At 51.2% G+C, this 19,000-nt stretch overlaps 1 protein-coding gene across 1 annotated transcript in view; it reads left to right on the plus strand.

The window, feature by feature from the left end:
* Positions 1–19,000, plus strand: part of XKR6 (XK related 6) — a 320,586-nt gene that overhangs the window by 278,925 nt on the left and 22,661 nt on the right. The window contains 1 exon segment of the mRNA XM_027598424.2: positions 6,318–6,514. Coding sequence (XP_027454225.2) covers positions 6,318–6,514 — 197 coding nt within the window.

Raw genomic sequence — 19,000 nt, forward strand, 5'->3', positions numbered from 1 at the left:
GGGGCGCCTGGATGGCTCAGTCGTTAAGCGTCTGCCTTTGGCTCCAGTCATGATCCCAGGGTCCTGGGATCCCACCCCCCGCCACCCTGCGTCGGGCTCCCTGCTCAGCAGGGAGTCTGCTTCTTCCTCTCCCACTCCCCCTGCTTGCACTCCCTCTCTCGCTGTCTCTCTCTCTGTCAAATAAATAAATAAAATCTTTAAAAAAATAAATCATGAATCAGTGTTGAATTCTGTCATATGCTTTCTTTCTGCATCAATTAATATAATATGTGTTTTGTTTTATTAATATCATTGATTGCATGGATTGATTTTTGCATGTAGAATCAACCTTATATTCATTCCCAAGATCAACCCAACTGGCTATGGCATATCATTCTATCTATATGTTACTGGATTTGATTGGCTAATATTTTGTTGAAGATTTTTGCGTCTGCGTTTATGAGGGATATTGTCTCTGGTTTTATTTTCTTATACAGTGTTCGTATGGCTTTGATATCATAGGAATGCTGACCTCATAAAATGAATGGGAAGAAAAGTGTAGAATTGGTGCTATTTCTACTTTAAATGTTTGCTGGACTCTATTTTTCTGAAAGAGGATTCTCTAAGTTTCAGACCCCACAAAACCATTTGGGGCTTTGAGGGCAGGTTGTTCTGTATAATCAGAGGTTTCAAAATACTGTTTCCGAGAGTGTCACAGGAAGCAGCAGGTGACTGTAGGCCCAGATAGCAAATCTGTTCAGCCTCCTACCTCTTTCAGAAATCACTTATTTCCCATCCTGGCCAGTTTTAGGCAGAACTACAGCTAACTCCCAGTGGGGCAACATAGTTTGGGTAAGACCTTCTTTGATTTGCCTGAACTATGACTGGCTGTGCGACTTTAGGGGAATCACTCTACCTCTCTGAGCCTCAGATGAGCCAATGGGAAAAAGAAGATAACAAAGTATCTTCCTTCAAGGGGCTGGTATAAGGGTGAGAATGTGCTCAGAGAACTAGAAAGTTCTTCTGGAGGCAGATATAAGGAGCTATAGACAATTCCCTGGTTTACAAAGAGGAAGAGACAGACCTGAGGAGGAGAGAATAAGCAGAGTGGGCTGAAGGAAAGATGGGAAGAGAGCACCTTGGGAGGCAGCGACAGCTGCCCTCTGAGCCTTCTGGTCTCCCGGATAGTCTCACAGGCATTTGAGCCCCTGTGACCCCTGGAGGGGGCATGATTGCCTGCATTCGTTTGTTCAGCATTTCCTGGAGTCCCCCTCCGGGCCAGGCATTTCAAAGATATGGAAGCTGAGGCTCAGAGAGGTTAGGAGATGTCCCCAAGATAACACAGCCCCCCGAAGAACTGGACCAGAGCCCTGCGGTCTGCTTTTCCACTGTAGCAAGGGGAACAAGTTGGACCAAGTTCAGAAGAAAAGAGGCAAATGGTCCATCCCTGGTCGGCACATGGGTAGGAGTTAATAGCACTGACCCTGAAGCCAGGCTGCTGGGCCTGAAGCCCTGCTCACCCACTTACCTAGCTGGGTAAACTGAGGACCATCCGTTAAGCACAGTGCTACAGTTTGCCATCTGAAAAATGAGGGTAATATCGCACCTACCTCAGAGGCTCTTATGAGGATTAAATGGATTCATAAGTAGGAAATGCTCAGAACAGTGCCTGGCACATGAATGCCATACAAACATCAGTTATTATTATTTATAAAGATGCTAGGCCAGACTTCAGACTCAGTGAAGCCACTCATTTAAGTTCTAAAAGGATTAAGTTGTAAAAACGCTGGAAGCTTGAGGTCCTCCAGTCTGCTCTCTGTGATCGTGAATCACGCAGGTCCAGCCTCGGGAGTGACTGGCCCAAGGCCATGTGGTCCTGCAGACCAGGTCCAGCCTTCCTGAGCCATTGCTCTATGATGACACGCTGCCTCCCTGCTTTTAGACCCATGAATTTCACGATCCGGTGTTCTTAGGAGAGAGATGGCGTGACACGGACCATAAGATGTGGAAGCAAATCCAGGAAGAGAATTGGACGTCTTATGTCCTGAACTAATGTCCAGGAGATGGTGAGCTCGCGGAACCTGCCAGGGAAGGGGGGAAGATGAGGGTTTTGGAAGAGCAGCAGCCTACCTTGTGGGGACTCAGCACATCCGGCCCTGCCCTGGGCCTCGCCTGCCACCTGCACGCCCGTGCTGCTGAGGGAAGGAAGGGTGCAGGCCTTAGGAGGCTGCCTGCTGGGGATGAGATCACCTCGCGGAGCAGCTTTCCTGCTTCGCTTAGGCTCTGGCGCCACCTTGTGGCCACACTTTGCATAGGGGGTTAGCAGAGGCAGCTGGCTGGGCAACCTCAGAGGTCACCTAGACCCACTCTGGATTTTACACGCACCCTCAGTTGCCTCCTGGGGACCCAAGGACTCAAGGATAGAGGAGGGGGGTGCAGGAGCCAGAGGGTGTGGAATTAGGTAGAAGGCACTCGATTGGGAAACCCTGAACTGGATTCTGCGATGTCACTCCCACTACAGGGTGGGAGGCCGTGTGAACTGGGGTCTCAGGAGGCATGATTTCCAAATTTGGTTTTGGACTTGATCCTGGTGCACTCTGGGCTGCCGGCATCTGTTTGCTCATCAGCAGGGCGGGAGAGGCTCTGACTTGGCCCACTCCCACCCTCGTTTCTTCCCACACCTTGCGATGCGCTCACAGAAGAAATTCAACGTTGGTTTCTCCGGCAGACATTATAGTCGAGTCACTGTGTTCTGGGCTCATGGCCTTCCATTTCCATGGCCATGCTGGGTGCAGGGGCCTGCGGCTTGGGGAAAATGGGGGTGGAGGGGGTAGATCAAGTGTTCCTTTTGCCCTGGCAGGGCAGACCTAGGTGAATCTGAGTGCTGATGTTACCTTGGCCTGAAACCTGGACGAGTAGGCTTGGCTCTGCCTCCTAATCATTCCTCTACCTTGGGCCACCTTGTGAGGCTGGGAGAAGCAGAGTCTGTGGTCTGAGTGTACCCTTGAGGCGTATAAATTTGTGATCTGGTCCCTATGGGAGTCTGTGGCACATGGCATTGTGCGTTGCAGCTGCCTCACGTGGGTAGGGCTCAGTTTGGGGTCATGGAACCCACAGCTGTCCTGTGAGACCCAAGGCACAAAGGCTCCCCTGGGCACGTGACTGTTCTGGGTGCGTGTGGAGCTTCTGGACTCACAGCTCCGACCTTAGCCAGCGCACCTTTGTCCTCCTCTGCTCTGCCTTCCCAGGCCACCCTCAGATCTGGCCAATTCGGCCCTTCCTTCCACCCTGGATGCTCCCCAACCCCTCCCAGACTACCTGTGACCCTATCTCCTTACAGCAAGCCCTCCCTTGCCCAAATTCATCTTTGCTATGACTTCTTCCAGTTGGTCCTCTCCCTCAGACCCCAAATTGTGACATTGCTTTCCATTCCTTTCTCTCTTTCTCTTTCCATTCCCTCCCACATCTCTCTCTCTCTTTCTTTCTGTGTGTCTTCTCTGTGTGTATGTGTTTCTCCCTGCCTGTCTCTGTATCTCTCTGCGTCTCTCTGTCTCACTCTCTCTCTGTCTCTGTATCTCTCTGCCTCACTCTCTGTCTCTCTTTCTCTCAGTGACCCTGTAGCTTTCCAACAACATCGCTGCCTTTTTCCCAGCTTCCCCCTGGTCCCTTAATTTGGGGAAGATGACTCGTGGGACACACCACAGCCAGTAAGCGACAGAACCTGGAACAGAACCAGAATTCAGTGCTCTGTTTCACTCCAGAGCCTCAGTTTCCCCGTGAATTAAATGACAATGATCAGACATGCCCCACGAGGCCTGGCAGGACTCCAGCAGAGGCCTGGCCTGGGGCACCTGCGGCCCCCACACCAGGCCCCATGCAGGGCCACCCTGCCTTCCGCCCTCGCCCCCAGCCTTGCCCACTTTACTTTCGGCAGGACTGCCGCTCCGCTCACTGCAGGGAGGGCATCAGGAGGGCAATACAGTGTCCATGCCAGCTTCCCTGGGTGGGTCTCTTCAGAGATACTGTCGCGCAAAGGCTCTTAGGGATCCGTATTACTCATCTGGTGTGGGATGGGGGCTCCTCATTGCCAGGGTGTTTGTTGTAGGTCACACCAGTGGTTCAGTAGGGCTGCTCTGTGTCCCGGTGCATGGGCCAGGGGATCCTGGAGCGCTTGTTCATCGTTGGGTCCACTACATGATTAGCGCTCTGGAGGGAGGCCCGCCGTCTTGGAATTGGAGAGGAACATCTCTTTAGAGTTTTAAGCTCTTTTATAAATGCATGCTTTTGCATCTTTGCTTCTAGAGCATGAGCTTCTGTAACATTGATATAAGGTCTTAGGCGACTCCCCGCTCCTCCCATTGCTCGGGGCTGGGGGGATTTAGAGCCCCTCTCGGTGACTGTCTTGATGATGCTCTTCGTGAATTTGCTGTAAACATGGGTGTGGACTACCTTCACAGTGTCAGGACAGTGCTGTCCCACCAGGACCCCTCAGCCTTGGAAAATAGGAGTCTTCCTTCTACCTCCATTGACGTTAGGGAGATGGTGTGAACAGTAGACAAACTCCTGTGCTCCTCAAGAGACAGAGGAGACACAAGAAAGGGTGGGGGAGAGGGTGGGAGGTGGGGTTGGAGGGGCAGGCAGGGTCCCGTGAACCATGGGAGGGGTTTGGATCTTATTCTTAGCATTACGGGAAGCCGTGGGAGGACTGGAAGAAGCGGAGATGGGGGCGGGGGGAGGGATGACATGATTGCATTTATGATTTTCAAAGAGCACCTTGGCAACTGTGTTCTGGGACAAGAGTGGACCCTGGGAGGCCGATTAGGAGGCTTCTGCTTTGATTCAGGCAAGAGGGGTGATGGCGGGGACCAGGCTGGGGGTGGGGATGGGGACAGAGAGGAGGGACTGCCTAGCAGCCCCAAGTAGGCAGCTGACTTTGCCTGAGGACAGCAGGGACCACATAGTATATCAACCCTGCTCTCTCAACCTTCATGATTCAGGCCTAGTGTTTTAGAGGGCACAGTGATATACATTCCCAGGGGACAGTCAAGGTCACACAAGACATACAGATTGCTTGTATTTACATTGTTTTATGGAACTAGGGGAATAAAACACTTTACTTTAAAAATGTAAAACAAAAACAAAACAAAACAAAACAAAACCCCTCACACATGTGGTTCTGTTTTGTTGGCTGTGGCCCTTGTGTGTGGTTCATGTTCCTGATCCTAACTGGATCCTGAACCTCGCTTTTGTCTAGGTCCTGCTGGCCTTTCTGCCCGGGCTCAGCCTCAGAGGCCACTGGCTGACTTAGATGGTACCTTTCATCCTCCCCTTGACTGTGGCTTAGAGACAGCTTCCAAAAGTTCAGGTGTGAGTGAGCCATCCATGAGGGACCCTGGATGCATGTCCACCATGCGTATTATCTCCCTGATCTGCCCCCCAGCCCCGTGATGCTGACCCTTTTCTCCATGTTAAAGAAGGGTAACAAGGACCCAGAGTTGGGGTAATTCATCCAAGATCCTACAATTAGCAAATGACAGAACCAGCCAGCATTTGAATCCAGAGCCCGTGCCCTCCACCTATACCCGCTTTCTTTGCCTCTTGTCCCTCCCTGACGGAGCAGGGTCAGTACATCAGAGTGACTGTGTCCTATGCCACCCTTGGACAGAGGCTCCACTGCAGGTTCTGTGTCTCCCTCGTGGAGAGCTTGAGCTTTGGTGTCCAACAGCCGGGGGCCAGTTCCTCGTCATTCCACCGTCCAGCTGTGGAGCCTGTGCCGGGCCCCCTGGCTGTCCTACATGGGAGTTACACCTGTCTGTCACCCGGGACCCTGGCACCACGTGGCCAGCCAGCCAGTGGCACTTAGTAGGAGCTTCACAAATGCTACTTTTCTCTCCTCCTCCCCCAGAGAGGGGGCAGGGCTGTGTGGTAGAGATGAAATCCTGCTGGAATGTTCCCCCTGGGGTCCCGAATGTGAGAAAGATCACATGGCCTCAGAGTTCACCTGTGATGCTTCACTGGCAGGCTCTGGGAGATCATCTGGTCCCACTCTCTCATTTCTCATTTTTTTAGATGAGTAAACTGAGGCCAGGAAGGGGATGACTTGCCTAGCACCCCCTCGCTGGCCTGCCCATCCCATCCACCCCCAACTCCTCCACCCCAAAACCTTAGCACCCTCTCTGGGGGCTGGGGAAAAAAGCCCCGGTCCAAGCATCTGGAAAACCTCAGAGGGAAGGAGGGGACATGGACACAGGCAGTCTTGGTTTGGGGGAATGGCGTGACCCTTCCACATTCCCTGCCCCTACCCACGCTCTCTGTGTTCTGTCTTGTTCTCTCGGCAGGTATATCCGTACCATGTACCTGGGGATTCAGAGCCAGCGGCGGAAGGAACACCAGCGACGCTTCTACTGGGCTATGATGTACGAATATGCAGACGTCAACATGTTGCGCCTCCTTGAGACCTTCCTGGAGAGCGCCCCCCAACTGGTGCTACAGCTCTGCATAATGATCCAGAAGAACAGCGCTGAGACGCTGCCCTGTGAGTGTCCCCCCCACCCACAGGAGGCTGGGAAAATGACCTTCTCTTGTGGGCTGGGACAGAGCCCCGCCCTCCAGCTGGGGACCACCTGGTGACTGCCTCCTGCACACCCAGTACCTGCACACCCCATGGGCATTGCCTGTCCCAACCCCGAGTCCTCACCATGCCCAGGCCCCCATGTGATGCCGACCCAGCCCACACCAAGAGCATGTGAGTGGTAGAGACATTCCGCATTCACCCGTGTGCAAGCCCACTGCACCTGCTCGTGACCACTACGTTCCTATGAACAGAGCAGATCCAGGGCTCAAATGTCCCTGGGAGCAGAAGAACGGAATGCCCTGGGTCTCCCAATCTGGGGGGAATGGCCCCTTTTCTTTGGTGCTGGCCTGAGCCGAGGTGTGTGCACATCCGTGGGAGGGGGGAGACTGTCTAGGGATGGCATGTGACAGAAGACTAGACCACATTAGGCAATGCCAGCAGTTTTAGCATTTTAAAGCTGTGGTGCCCTTGCTTCAGACCCAAGTTTATATAGCAAGCCCATTTTAAAACATGCTCAAACAGCTTTGTTCCCATTATATGGGGGCGGAGGTCCCATCTACTGGCCCCACCCATGGGCCCCACCCCCCTCTTACTCCCTGGGGCCCCAGATGGTCTTCGAGGATCCCCAGAAGCCCCCAGAGCCCAGTCAGACAGCACTGACCTCTACAGCTGCAGAAGTCTCTAGGTGCCACCTAGTTGCCTGAGGAGCCCTTTTGAGGTTAGACTTTGTGGGTCAAGGCAGAGCGTCGCACCAGATCACCGATGGTCAAACAGACTACAAGTGCCATGGTTGTGTCTCAGAGCCTATTTCAGGGGGGACTGGAGCCCAGCAGGGGGGAAGGTCTAAGATGAGAAGGGGCTGAAGATGGCATCATGGGGGGACACTGGGAATGTTTAGTCTGAGGAGGACTTGGGATGCATGATCCATGGGAGGGGGACCATGGGAGGATGGTCATCCCAAAGAGATGGAGGGAGCTACAGGGAGAATGTTATCGATTCAACATGTGGCAGACATCTAAAATAGCAGGGGCCATCCGGTGATGGAATGTCTCAACAGGTAGTGAGTTTCCTGTCACTAGGAATATTCAAGCAGAGATGCTGCTGAGGAGACTCAGCCCAGAGGTTCCTGACTCCAGAGGGCATGAGCTTGTATCATCTGGGGGAGCAAGACACCTGCTTTCCATGCCCCACCTCTCTCTGGCCAGTGGGGCCTCCCGGCCCTGTGGGTTCTCACCTCTGGACCCCACAGCTCCTCTACGTGCTCCAGTGGACCCTCAGTGCCACCATGTTTATGAACATCTGCAGAGCGCTCTCCAATGGGCATCCCCCACCCTGCCTTACCCCACATGTCTGCCAAGGGCAGCCAACGTCTGGCCTTCATGGAACAGCTTTGACTCCTTACTTTTTCCAGACTGGCTGGCCAACTAAAGCCTCCTGCCCACCCCCAATCCAGGACAGCCCCAGCTGGAAGTGCCCCCAAGGGAAAGGGGCCTCGGGGCAGCTCCCTCTGTCCCACAGAACACTGGCTGCAGTCCTGCCAACCCCTCACAGAAGTGAGGAGTGGGGGGGATGTGGGGAACTTTGAGGAGCAGTGCCCACTGTTAGGAGGAGGTCTCGCCCAGCCCCTGGGCATCAACAGTTGTAGCTGGGGCCCAGCCTGAGTCTGCAGCACCAGGGACCTGTCCCAGAGAAGGTCTGGAAGGAAGCTAAATAGACCACTAGCTCCAATGCGGCATCCGGACACTAAGCAAGAAGCCACACTGAGGACAGCAGGGCTGACAGTCCTGTGGGGCTTCCTCCCTGGGGAAGGTCCCCCGGCTCGTCCTCGCACACACCCCTCTTTTAGAGCCAGCGGTTCACTCAGAGGTTGGGTAAGCATTTCCCCACATTTGTTTGGCAGATGAAATAGGTGTTTCTCAAAATAGGCTTCCATTGTTAAATGCTTTTGGGAACTGCTGGGCTAAACAAAAGTCAGTGGCAATCTTTGCTGTTGGACTGTGATTTCCCAAGACAACAATGGGGTCTGCAGCAGGAGCTGGATTGATGGGAAAGAAGGAAACTCGCCGTCTCTGAGCACAGACTGCAGGCGGTGTGGCATTGCCCTCTTACTTAACTTCTAGATTGTCTGCTCATCCCTGGACCATTTTGTTTAGAAATAGATGCCTTCCTTCTCTTTTCCCATAAAAGGCTGTATGAGATGTAGACACATTAAAGAAAATCAGTTGAAATATTAGAAATTGGAGGAGGGGAGAGAAAGTCTGAGAACCTGGAAGGGACATGGTGACATGCAGTCTTCCAGCCATGGGAATGCTTGACGCATGGCAGCGTAGAAAGATGGAGGTGACGCCCATCCTGCTACTGAACAGCAGTTAATGAACCGTTCTGTCCTCAGTTTTCCTTTCTCTGAAATGGGGATAATATTAGTACCTACCCCAGAGGGTTGTTATGAGCATTTGGTGACATGACCAATGACCAATGTCACGGGCCACATCTGGCCGTTTGTTGTTGGTGGTGGAGTTTTTATTGTAGATACACTTTCTGAATTGGACGACAAGCTGTGCTGGTGGGACCCATGGCTAAATGGCCTGGGTTTGGTGGGCTTTGATGGCACCTGTCCACTTATACTGTTAATACTAGTAGATGGTTAGGAGGTCACTGCCACTATCACTTTAATAGGCGAGTTTTCCGTTGATCTTGCCCCATGCCAATCTCTCCCAACCTCTCCCATCCCCACCTTGTGTTCCCCATGTATCACTGGGCTAACAGTGCAGTGTTCAGCCTGCAAGATGGGTTGTATCCAATTTCCCCATCAGACCAGACACCAGTGAAAAATATGTCTGATGTTCAGAGAGGAGAGCAAGGGCTGAGGATATGATAATAATCAACAACCACACAGATATTATGCCAGAGTCATTTAAGCATCTCAGCAGGGTCTTCCTTGTCTGATGTCTTGAAGGTTTAAACAAAGATAAAAATAAAGATAGGAAGGGAGCCAATTATGCTGCCATGCCATTTAGGCTGGTGGTGAGTCTGGTAATGTCGGCTGAAAGCTTGGCCATATTATAGGCAGTGATGGGGTTTGGAGAGCAGTCGGCACGGCAGAAAAGTGAGACTGAGTGTCACTTCCATCTCCACTGCTTACTGACTTTATGGCGCGAGGCAAGTTCATTTCCTAACTGGGCTTCTGGATCTGTAAAGTGTGAATAGTAAGTATTTTGGGGGTTGTTGTGAAGGTCTAATGAGCTGCACATACACTCCTACAGCAGCTTGCTCGGCATGTGCTAGGTACTTGATACCGTCTGCCATTCAACAAAGATGCATTCATTTGGGCTCCATACTATGTGCAGAAGGGCAACAGGGGACACAACAGACGTGGTCCCTGCCCTCACGTGTCTCCCGTCTTTTTGAGCAGACAGAACAAAATCAGTGAGACCGATGACACATGTTAAGTGCTTTGAAGCAAACAAACCTGGTGCTGAGATCACAGATAAGGTGCTGAGGGGTGGAGAGAGAGCCTTCCATAGGCAGGAGTGTCAGAGAAAGCCTCTCCAGAGAGCTGACATTTAGGCTGAGTATAAACAAAGAAAAAGAGCCAACTGTGGGAAGAGCAGGAAGAGCCTTCTAGGCAGTGGGAACAGCATATGCCAAGGTCCTGAGGTAGGAAAAGCCTGGCTTGTTCCAGAAAGCGAAAGGACCCAAGGTCCTGCTGAGGTTGGGTGTGGGGGTGGGGGAGGAAAGTGATGTCAGTGGGGAGGATGGGGAGGAAGTCAGGGGTCTGATCAGGCAGGGTCTGTGGGGCCCTGCAAAGAGCTTGAGTTGATGCCAAGTGCAGTGGGAAGAGTTACATAGATAAGCTCTAGGATCAGACCTGATGTTCAGACAGGAGAGCAACGGCTGAGCTAAGAGAACCAGGGATGAAATTATGGGGTAGAGGGGTTTGGGAAATGATGCCAAGTGCACAAATTTGGGGGCCATTCTGGAGAGTGAACCAGTAAGACTTGGTAGAGTTGGTATTGGCAGTGACAGAAGGGAGAGGTGGTGGTTTCTAACTGGGTGTGTTGAGTTGGAAGAGACTCTGTGGGGGAACAGATTTGGGGGACTGGATCAAGAATCAGCAGTTCTATCACTTTTCCTTACTTCTGGGTTTTTCTGATGCTTCCACATGAACATTGGCAGGGGGCGGGGGATGGGCCACTTACACCCACGTAGACCTTGAATCTGCCTTTTTTAGTTAAGCCCACGCGGAGGAGTTATCCTATACGTAGGGCTCTGATGACCACTCTCCCCCAGCATCCTGCATTTATCAGGCACCTGCTGTGGGCCAGGCACTGTGTTGGGAACACACTTGTGAAGACATCTGCCCTTCAGGAGTTTATGTCTGGTGCAGCACATTTTAAATTCTGTGATAGTTGTATGTACAGAGGAGGGATATATAACTGCTTCTAGGGGCATGACAGAGGAGGTAGCATTTGATCTGGGTTTTGATGGAGGAATAGGAGCTTGCCTGAAAGAGAAGTTTGGGTGGCTCTTGTGGACAGGGGAACTATAAGAGCCAAGAGATAGAGACCTGGGAGAGTGAAGAACAGACAGGGAGTGAGTGGTCGTGGGCGCCGAGAGCAGAAGGTGTATTGCGGTGAGTGTGGGGGGCAGCGGTGGTGATGAGGATGATGCTCCCAGTGCTAGTTAAGACTTTTGGGGAAGCTCAACTGTGTGCCAGAGATTAGTTTAAGAGCTTTACCTGGATTAACCCATTAAGGTCCCATGGCAGCCCTATGAGTAGATACTTTTTATTGTTCCCATTTTATAGATGATGAAACTGAGGACCAGAGACTTTAGGCTTGTAAGTGATACAGCTGGATCCTTGCCTACGTAGTTGGGCTCCAATGCCTGTATCATTAGCCTGGATGGCTGTGTCTGAGTCTTGAAGAGACAGACTTAGGTGGGCTCTGCAGGAAGAGGTTACTGATGCAGGGAGGGAGCAGAGGTTGATATGCACTGTGGACCCATCAACTCCAGCGTGTGTGTGTGTGTGTGTGTGTGTGTGTGTGTGTGTGTGTGTGTGTGTGTATGTTTATGTATCTTAGATGCAATTATGCTGACAAGGTCAGAAGATGATGCTTCTGCTTCTTGCCCCTGAAATCTCTGCCCAGGGTTTGGCTTTTTGAAAATGTCCTTAGTCTTCCAGAGCATCTTGTGCATGCCACCTCTGCTAAGCACGTAGGGAGAAGCCTTGCTGTCTTAATGTGGAGCTAAGCTTGGCTGACCAAGGGGTGAGGGAATGGGCCGGAGGCCCGGGACCCTCCCAGCTCCCCTAAACGCCTATTAGTGATAAAGACACACAGCCTTTAACTGGCCTGTCCTTGGGTCAGTTTCTATTCTAACCCTGGAGACCAAGAGAGCTTGGCCAGACACAAGTGGGTGGCTTACCCAGTTAGTGAGAGATTTGGTATTAAAACCCGGTGCTCCCCATTTCCGTATGGTGCAAGTTCCTTCTGTCTTCGAAGGTCCCTCTAGGAATCCCTCAGAGAGAACCCCAGGCATCCCCAGATACCCTCTGAGCCAGGTGTGTCCCCCTCAACCCTCTAATTCAGATAGGGGGCAAGCCTGGAAGCCCCCGGATGGGACCAGAAGCTCCAAACAACCACAAGAGCTTGGGGCTGGAACTTAAAGGTAGAGCCATCTCTGAGCACAGAACCAGCCCTGCTCAGGGAGCACCCACAGTGGATGTGCTTCTCCCGAGGGCAAGCGCTTCTCTTAGAGAGTATCAAAAGCATATCTGACTTGTTCTCACAGGTGACACTCCACCATGCAAAACTTTACAGGTGCCCCAGAACCCCTGGGAGTGGCGGTCAGGCAGATGTTGGCTAAGAGTCCGCACAAAGATACCTCTGGTGTCAAAACACTTGAATCTCACGACTTCAGTGTCCAAAGGGATTTAGGGCAATGGGATCTTTTGAACTGAAGAGGTTGACTAGGCCATCTAACCCACTCTCCTTGTTTAACATATGGGAAGCGGAGGCACAGAGAGGTAGGTAAGTTGCCCAAAGTCACACACCAAGGAAGGCTCTCAGAAGAGGCTCCTCTTCCTGCCGCGCTGGGCCTGCAGTTGAGATGGTAGCATGGCATCTACAGGATGGAGTTCAAATACCAAGCCTCACCCAGGTAGTTCTTCCTACCCCCGACCTAGCCATCAATAACCACCATTTCCAGCACCAAAAAACCAGCATCTTTACTAAGATGAGGAAGCATGAGACGATATTAAACCCTGCCTTCAGACACTGATGTTCTTTTAAACAAACGCCGAGTTCTAAGATCTAATTAGGGCCTTTGCTTTCTGTCTCTTTGGTGTCAACCTCCCTAATAGTCTTCTCTTTTAACTCCACTTGCTGGCTTTTCTTACATCAAAGACCCTCCAGCGACTTGTACTTTAGCTTCACATTTTACTTCTTTTTCTAGCCAGAGCCCTGACAGCATCCAAGCGAGTCACAAAGGCACGTGTTCATTCACATATCTGCTCCTTTTGAGCTAAACTGTCCATGCCTTTGTCTTCAGCTGCCAGCCCCCAAAGCCCTCCTCCCTTCCCTAGTGAGGACGAAATGCATCCTGGAGGAAACTTCTCTGGCATCAGTCTCCCTGGTCAGCTTGCCTTTCCATGTGAGGGGCCAAGCTCTCAGGAGAAGGGAAGGCCCAGGGGGCTGCTCCTTAGCTGTTAGATGCCTGAAAGAGCCCCCCCCATCCCCACCCCCCACCCCTGCTCCTCCTCTCACAATGGAAAACTTCCATGTCCCTCTTCTTAGGAGATTTCTTTTTTCTCATGTAAAAAAAAATGCATTCTGGTCTCTTTCCGGTCCTGCTCCTATGGACATTAGCTGTCACTCTCAATGTCTGGGACACAAAAGTTAATTCCTTGATCATTTTAGGATTCTGGTTAGAAGATGAAGCTGCCACACAGAAATGGTAATCTGGTTGTATGGCTCGAAGGTGATGGGTCTGTGCTCTGCACCAGAGCTATGAATTTCCCACTCAGTTTTCTCATTACCAAAAAGTAAAATTTGCCATTAAAACAACCGATGCAGGGGGCACCTGGATGATGCAGTTGATTGAGCATCCAACTCTTGGTTTTGGCTCAGGTCATGATCTCATGGTCATGGGATCAAGCCCCATGTGAGTCTGCTTCAGATTCTTCCTCCCTCTCCCTCCGCCCCTCCCTGCTTGTGTTCGTGCTCTGTCTCTCGTTCTCAAATAAATAAATAAATAGATAGATAGATAGATAGATAGAGATAGATAGATAAAATAAACAAACACAATTGATCTATTGTGTCAAACCACATCAGAAAATGAATCACCTCGTCCAGAGTCACAGGAAGCCTCTGTGCCCCCCAGCCCTTACAGTGGATGGAGCCCTTCTCCCTCGCTCACTCCCGTGCTCAGCTGGAGTCGCCCATCTCGAGAGCTGCTCCATGGTTTCAGACCAAGTCGGTACGGAGGTCTTCCAGCCTTTGAGGTCAGTTTCCAGGCTGCTTATCACTTGTCTGTGGCTTAGCTGGGAGCAGGTAAAGAAAGGAAAAGATGTGCAATCCTCTGTTCCCTCCCTTCTCCTGGCTGTCCTGTAACTTCTTCACCCTTAACTGAAAGGAAGAGATGTGCACAGTCATGACAGCCTTCTCCAGCAGGAACACAAACTTGGCTTCTCCCGTTGCCCCCGTGGTGGTGGGAGTAGTGGGTGCTTTCCCCCTCTCTCCAGCTCTGTTTCGTGTGCTCCTTCTGAGGAGACTCCCTCCTTCTCTCCTATGCGACACCTACTTGGCATCTCCACACAGGGTTCCCTGACCAGCCACCTCCAAGGTACAGTCTTGCTTCAGCTACCAATGGCTCCTTGTTCGACAGCATTTTTTAAAACCGTATAGTTTTAGGGGCACCTGGGTGGCTCAGTTGTTGGGAGTCTGCCTTCGGCTCAGGTCATGATCCCAGGGTCCTGGGATGGAGCTCCCTGCTCAGCGGGAAGCCTGCTTCTCCCTCTCCCACTCCCTCTGCTTGTGTTCCCTCTCTTGCTGTGTCTCTCTCTGTCAAATAAATAAATAAAATCTTTAAAAAAAAGTATACTTTTAAACAGAATTTGCAAGAGTTTTCAGCAGAGACCTGCACTCTTCCAGTGCACGTTCCAGCTTGAATCTGCATACAGTTCCGAGGCGGTGGCTGAGATGGCCCCTAACGACTGGCAAGAGAAAAGGAGAGGCAGAGTTCTTTTCTCTTTTTTCAATCGTAGTAGGAACACTACATGTGAAATCCAGCCTCTTAACAAACTCAAATCTTTAAGTGCAAAAGAAAATGTAGTATGTACATACAAAGGAGACTTCTTAAAGCACCAGGACAAATATGAGAAAGGCAAACTAAATCGATTTCGTTATAGTTATCACCAATGGAACAGCAATTGGCCACCTGGAAATGCTTGTGCATGAAATGCCCAAACACGGAGGTCCATCCAGGCAAGGCTTCCTCGCACAGGCTGTCCAGTACCTCCTTGGAGGGGAAGGCTCTGAGGGATGCAAATTCAGAAGCCTGAGCAGTAACTGTAATTGGGCCCCTTAGTCACTTATTCAGTAACTATTTATTAGGCACCTGCAATGTGCCAAGCATGGTTCTAGGAGCTAGGGGCGGATATAGCCATAAACAAAACACAAAATTCCTGCCCTCATGGAGCTTACATTTCTTGCAGGGAGAGGCAAACAAGGAACAAAACAAATATCTTGTTTTCTATATTAGCAAATGAGAGGCACCCAGGAGAGCGATGAATCTGGGAAGAGAGACTGGAGGGGAGCAGAACTGTGGGCAGTTTTCAGTAAGGTGGCTGGGAAGGTGACCTCTGAGCAAAGCTGTGAGGATGGGAGGAGCCAGCCCCCACAGATTTTGGAAGCAAGAGTGCCAGGAAGAGAGGACAGCCTGAGGGCAAGGCCTTTGGCACTGAGAGAGTGCCTCCCGTGTCTGAGGGGTGGCAGGGAGGCTGAGATGGGTCTCTCTCCGCTGCTTCGGGCTGCTTCGGGAGCTTAGCCTGGCCTAGGGGTCCGGCTCTCGCAGAGCTGCTGCTTTGTTTTGTTTTGTTTTGTTTTTTATTTAAATAGCTTTATTGAGATACAATTTACATACCATTCAATTCATCCCACCTGAAGTGTGCAAGTCACTGGCTTTGGTATATTCGCGGAGTTGTGACCATCACTACAATGCATCTGAGAACATTTCCATTGCCCCACAAAGACACTTGACCCCTCTTAAAACCGCCTCCCCCATGAGGTCTACCCCCAACTTCCCTGAAGAGGGCAAACGCTGGCTGAAGGAGCACTGGGTGGGGAGTCCGCTGTGCTAGAATGCCCTGCTGCTGCATTCCAGGCAGATCCTTGCAACCCCATCTTCTCTGGGCCTGGCTACTATGCATGAGGATAGGAGGGACTCCCGAAGACCCTTTCAGCCCTGATAGCCTGTGACTCTAAGAAGAAAAAAGGGGGAAAAAAATCTCCGTGAAACTGGGGCAATAGCAGTCTCTAATTAGCCTTGACATTCACATTAGAGGCGATCACGGGAACTTGGAGCTCCAGGAAAGACCGCAGTGAAATGATCTTCAAAAGATCTTTTCTATTCCTTAAGATTCCCAAGGAAAGAAAGCCTGCGAGTTTCACAAACAATGCCTTCCTGTGTCTCACATGTCTCACCACTGGGGAGGGGGGCAGAATAGCAGAGACCCCGAGAAGGAAACCCTGGGGGGTGACCACCCTTGGCTGTTCCACATCCTGCATGGTTATGGGCGAATCACCCTCTCTGAGCCTCAACTTGTCCATCTGTAAAATTTACGCCCAGGGCCCCATTCGATTCTGGACCCAGCTGGAGGTGTGAGGCTGGTCAGGACATCAAGAGGAGTACTAGGGTGTGGCATTAACTCGAGGGCCAACCAGAGGTAAGGATGGGTCCGCAGCTGACCAGAGGAGAGCTGAGATGAATTGTAGGCCTTCTTGTGCGTTCAGGTCCCCTGCGCCCCAGGCTGCCAGACCCTGGAGCTGAGGAGCCTGCCGGCTGGAAAATCTGCCCCCCTGTGACAAACATGGGGGCCCCGCATTCCCTTTACCCTTCAGCCTTCACCAGTGACAGCCCAGAGCTTTGAGTCCTTTTCTGCGTGTCTGCATGCTGGTCTCCTGAGACCATCTCCTGGAAGAAAAGTTGCCGTGTCCTGTTTTGCATTGCAGAGAGCTCCCAGTGTGGAATTCCCACACCGGGCTTCACACATCTGCTCTACAGCCTCTCCAACCAGGCCTTCACCTCTTTGAGCCTCGGGGTTCACATTTGTAAAGCACAGCTAATAGCTCCTGCCTCAGAGGGCCTTTGTCAGGACTACGTGAACCTCATTTGGGAGGCCCTCCGACAATGGTGGCTGGTATTTCTACCACCAGCCACGGAAGGCGTACCCTGCTGCCATCCTCAGCGAGGCTCTGACTGGACACCATTTTCCCTGGAAGGCTTTTCTCGTCCAGGGCCACCGACCGCTGAGAAGCTGAGCTCAGGGGCCAGGACCACTCCCGAGTCAGACCCACATGGGCACACAGCAACCCCACCTGCTCGGCAGTTCTGCTTCACTGCTCCCCTGAGCGGTGATAACTCAGATACTCAACAGTATCTGAGAACCGCCTGCCCCCCTGGCCCTTCCCGAGCTTCTGTCACAGCTCGGTCCAGAAGCATGGCTAGTAGAGTCGAGCGGTGAGCAGAGGCCGTGGGGCCGGAACGCCCACAGTCCAGATCTAGTTAATCAAGGTCTGTCATCCTCAGGGCCTCGGTGGCCCCAGGTAAAGAGCCCAAGACCATTTTAGCCAGCAGAATTTCTAGGGCTTTGACAACCATATCATATCCCACTCCAAGCGAAACAGGATCCACTCTGACTCCCAGCCTTTTAAGATTTCATCCGCTTGGGGCGCCTGGGTGGTGCAGTCGTTTAAGCGACTGACTCTTGGTTTCGGCTCAGGTCGTGATCTCAGGTCGTGAGATCGAGCCCCACATTGGGCTCCAAGCTCAGACAGAGTCTGCTTGAGATTCTCTCTCCCTCTCCCTCTGCCCCTCCTGCTTGTGCTCTCTCTCTTCTCTCTCTAAAAGAAATAAAATAAATCTTAAAAAATATTTATCAGCTTCTAAATGAGTATAACTTTCCAAGTCCCTTCCTACACAAAGCCCGCAGGCCCTGCGCCATCACGTTTCTGAAGGGGCAGGGGATAGGAGGCTGCAGTGAACTTTGCTTTTGCCTCGAGAGTTCTAATCTCATCCTATACTATTCCAAACAGGCCAGGAACAGCACCCTTGACATCCCATGGCAAAACTCAAGACTCGAAGTCTAGATTTTATCAGCCCCAAACAGAGGAAAAGCAATGCCGGGAAGCTGAGCAGAGCAGTCTCTCAAAGCCATTCCCCTCTAGGTTGAAGCTTTCTGCTCCCTCTAACTTAGCTGCTAATTCATTTCAATATCGCTAATATTAAAACTTAAAACTAGCGCACGTGAGGCATTTTAGAATTTCTAGAAGACTTTGACATTTGTCCTAAAGCTCAGGATTGTTGACATGACCATCATGAATGCACATCTTTTGGCACCATGGAATACTCAAGGATATTCAATATGTATATACACTACATATATTCATTCCCTCTATATAGATATATGGGTGTACACACACTATATAGAGATATATGAATATATTATATAGTATGCATATATATGTATCAAAGATGTGCCTATATGTTTTATACTCATAATTCATTAAATACTCCAAATCGGCATTTTACGCATGGTTCACAAACAATAAAATAAGGCCAGATCTGTTTGTACCAAGGCCCATGTCCTTTCCAGGGCATCTCATCACCTGGGTTAAAATGCACTCACTCTGGGAGCATCAGGGCATGAGCTGCTTGGCCATGTGCTCCTTGAGGAGGGGTGAGAAGGGGTTTACTGGAACTTTCCAGAAACAGCAGATGGCCTTCTTCACTGTGTGCTACAGGCCAACCAGGATCCAGGCGTCTGTGAGTCCTGCACCACACCAGCAGAGTGGCTGACATTTGTTCTAGAATCTCTAAAGTTTGTCTTCCTCCAGCTGGTTGTGAAGATAGTATTTCGATAGCGCTTAGAAAGAAGAGACAAGCGGACAGAGGCCTGGCTTTAGCTTTCCTCTGCTGGGTCCTTTAAATATCAGTGCTTGACCTTGAAGCTCCTCTTAGGGAGCACTGCTACCTTCCTGTTATCCACCCTATTCCCAGAGTGGCTGTGAGCCCTTGGTGTGTGCTGCTCAGGAGAGACTCATCCTACAGATGTCAGGCCCAAGAGATGCTGTTCTCACAGCCTCTCCCGACGTCACACTGTGTCTGCACCCCACGGGCCTCTTCCAGGATAGTCAGTCCTCGGCAAGAACTCTTAGAAAGCTCAAT

The sequence above is a fragment of the Zalophus californianus genome, chromosome 2 (genome assembly GCF_009762305.2).
Source record: "Zalophus californianus isolate mZalCal1 chromosome 2, mZalCal1.pri.v2, whole genome shotgun sequence".
In the NCBI taxonomy this organism is placed as follows: Eukaryota; Metazoa; Chordata; class Mammalia; order Carnivora; family Otariidae; genus Zalophus; species Zalophus californianus.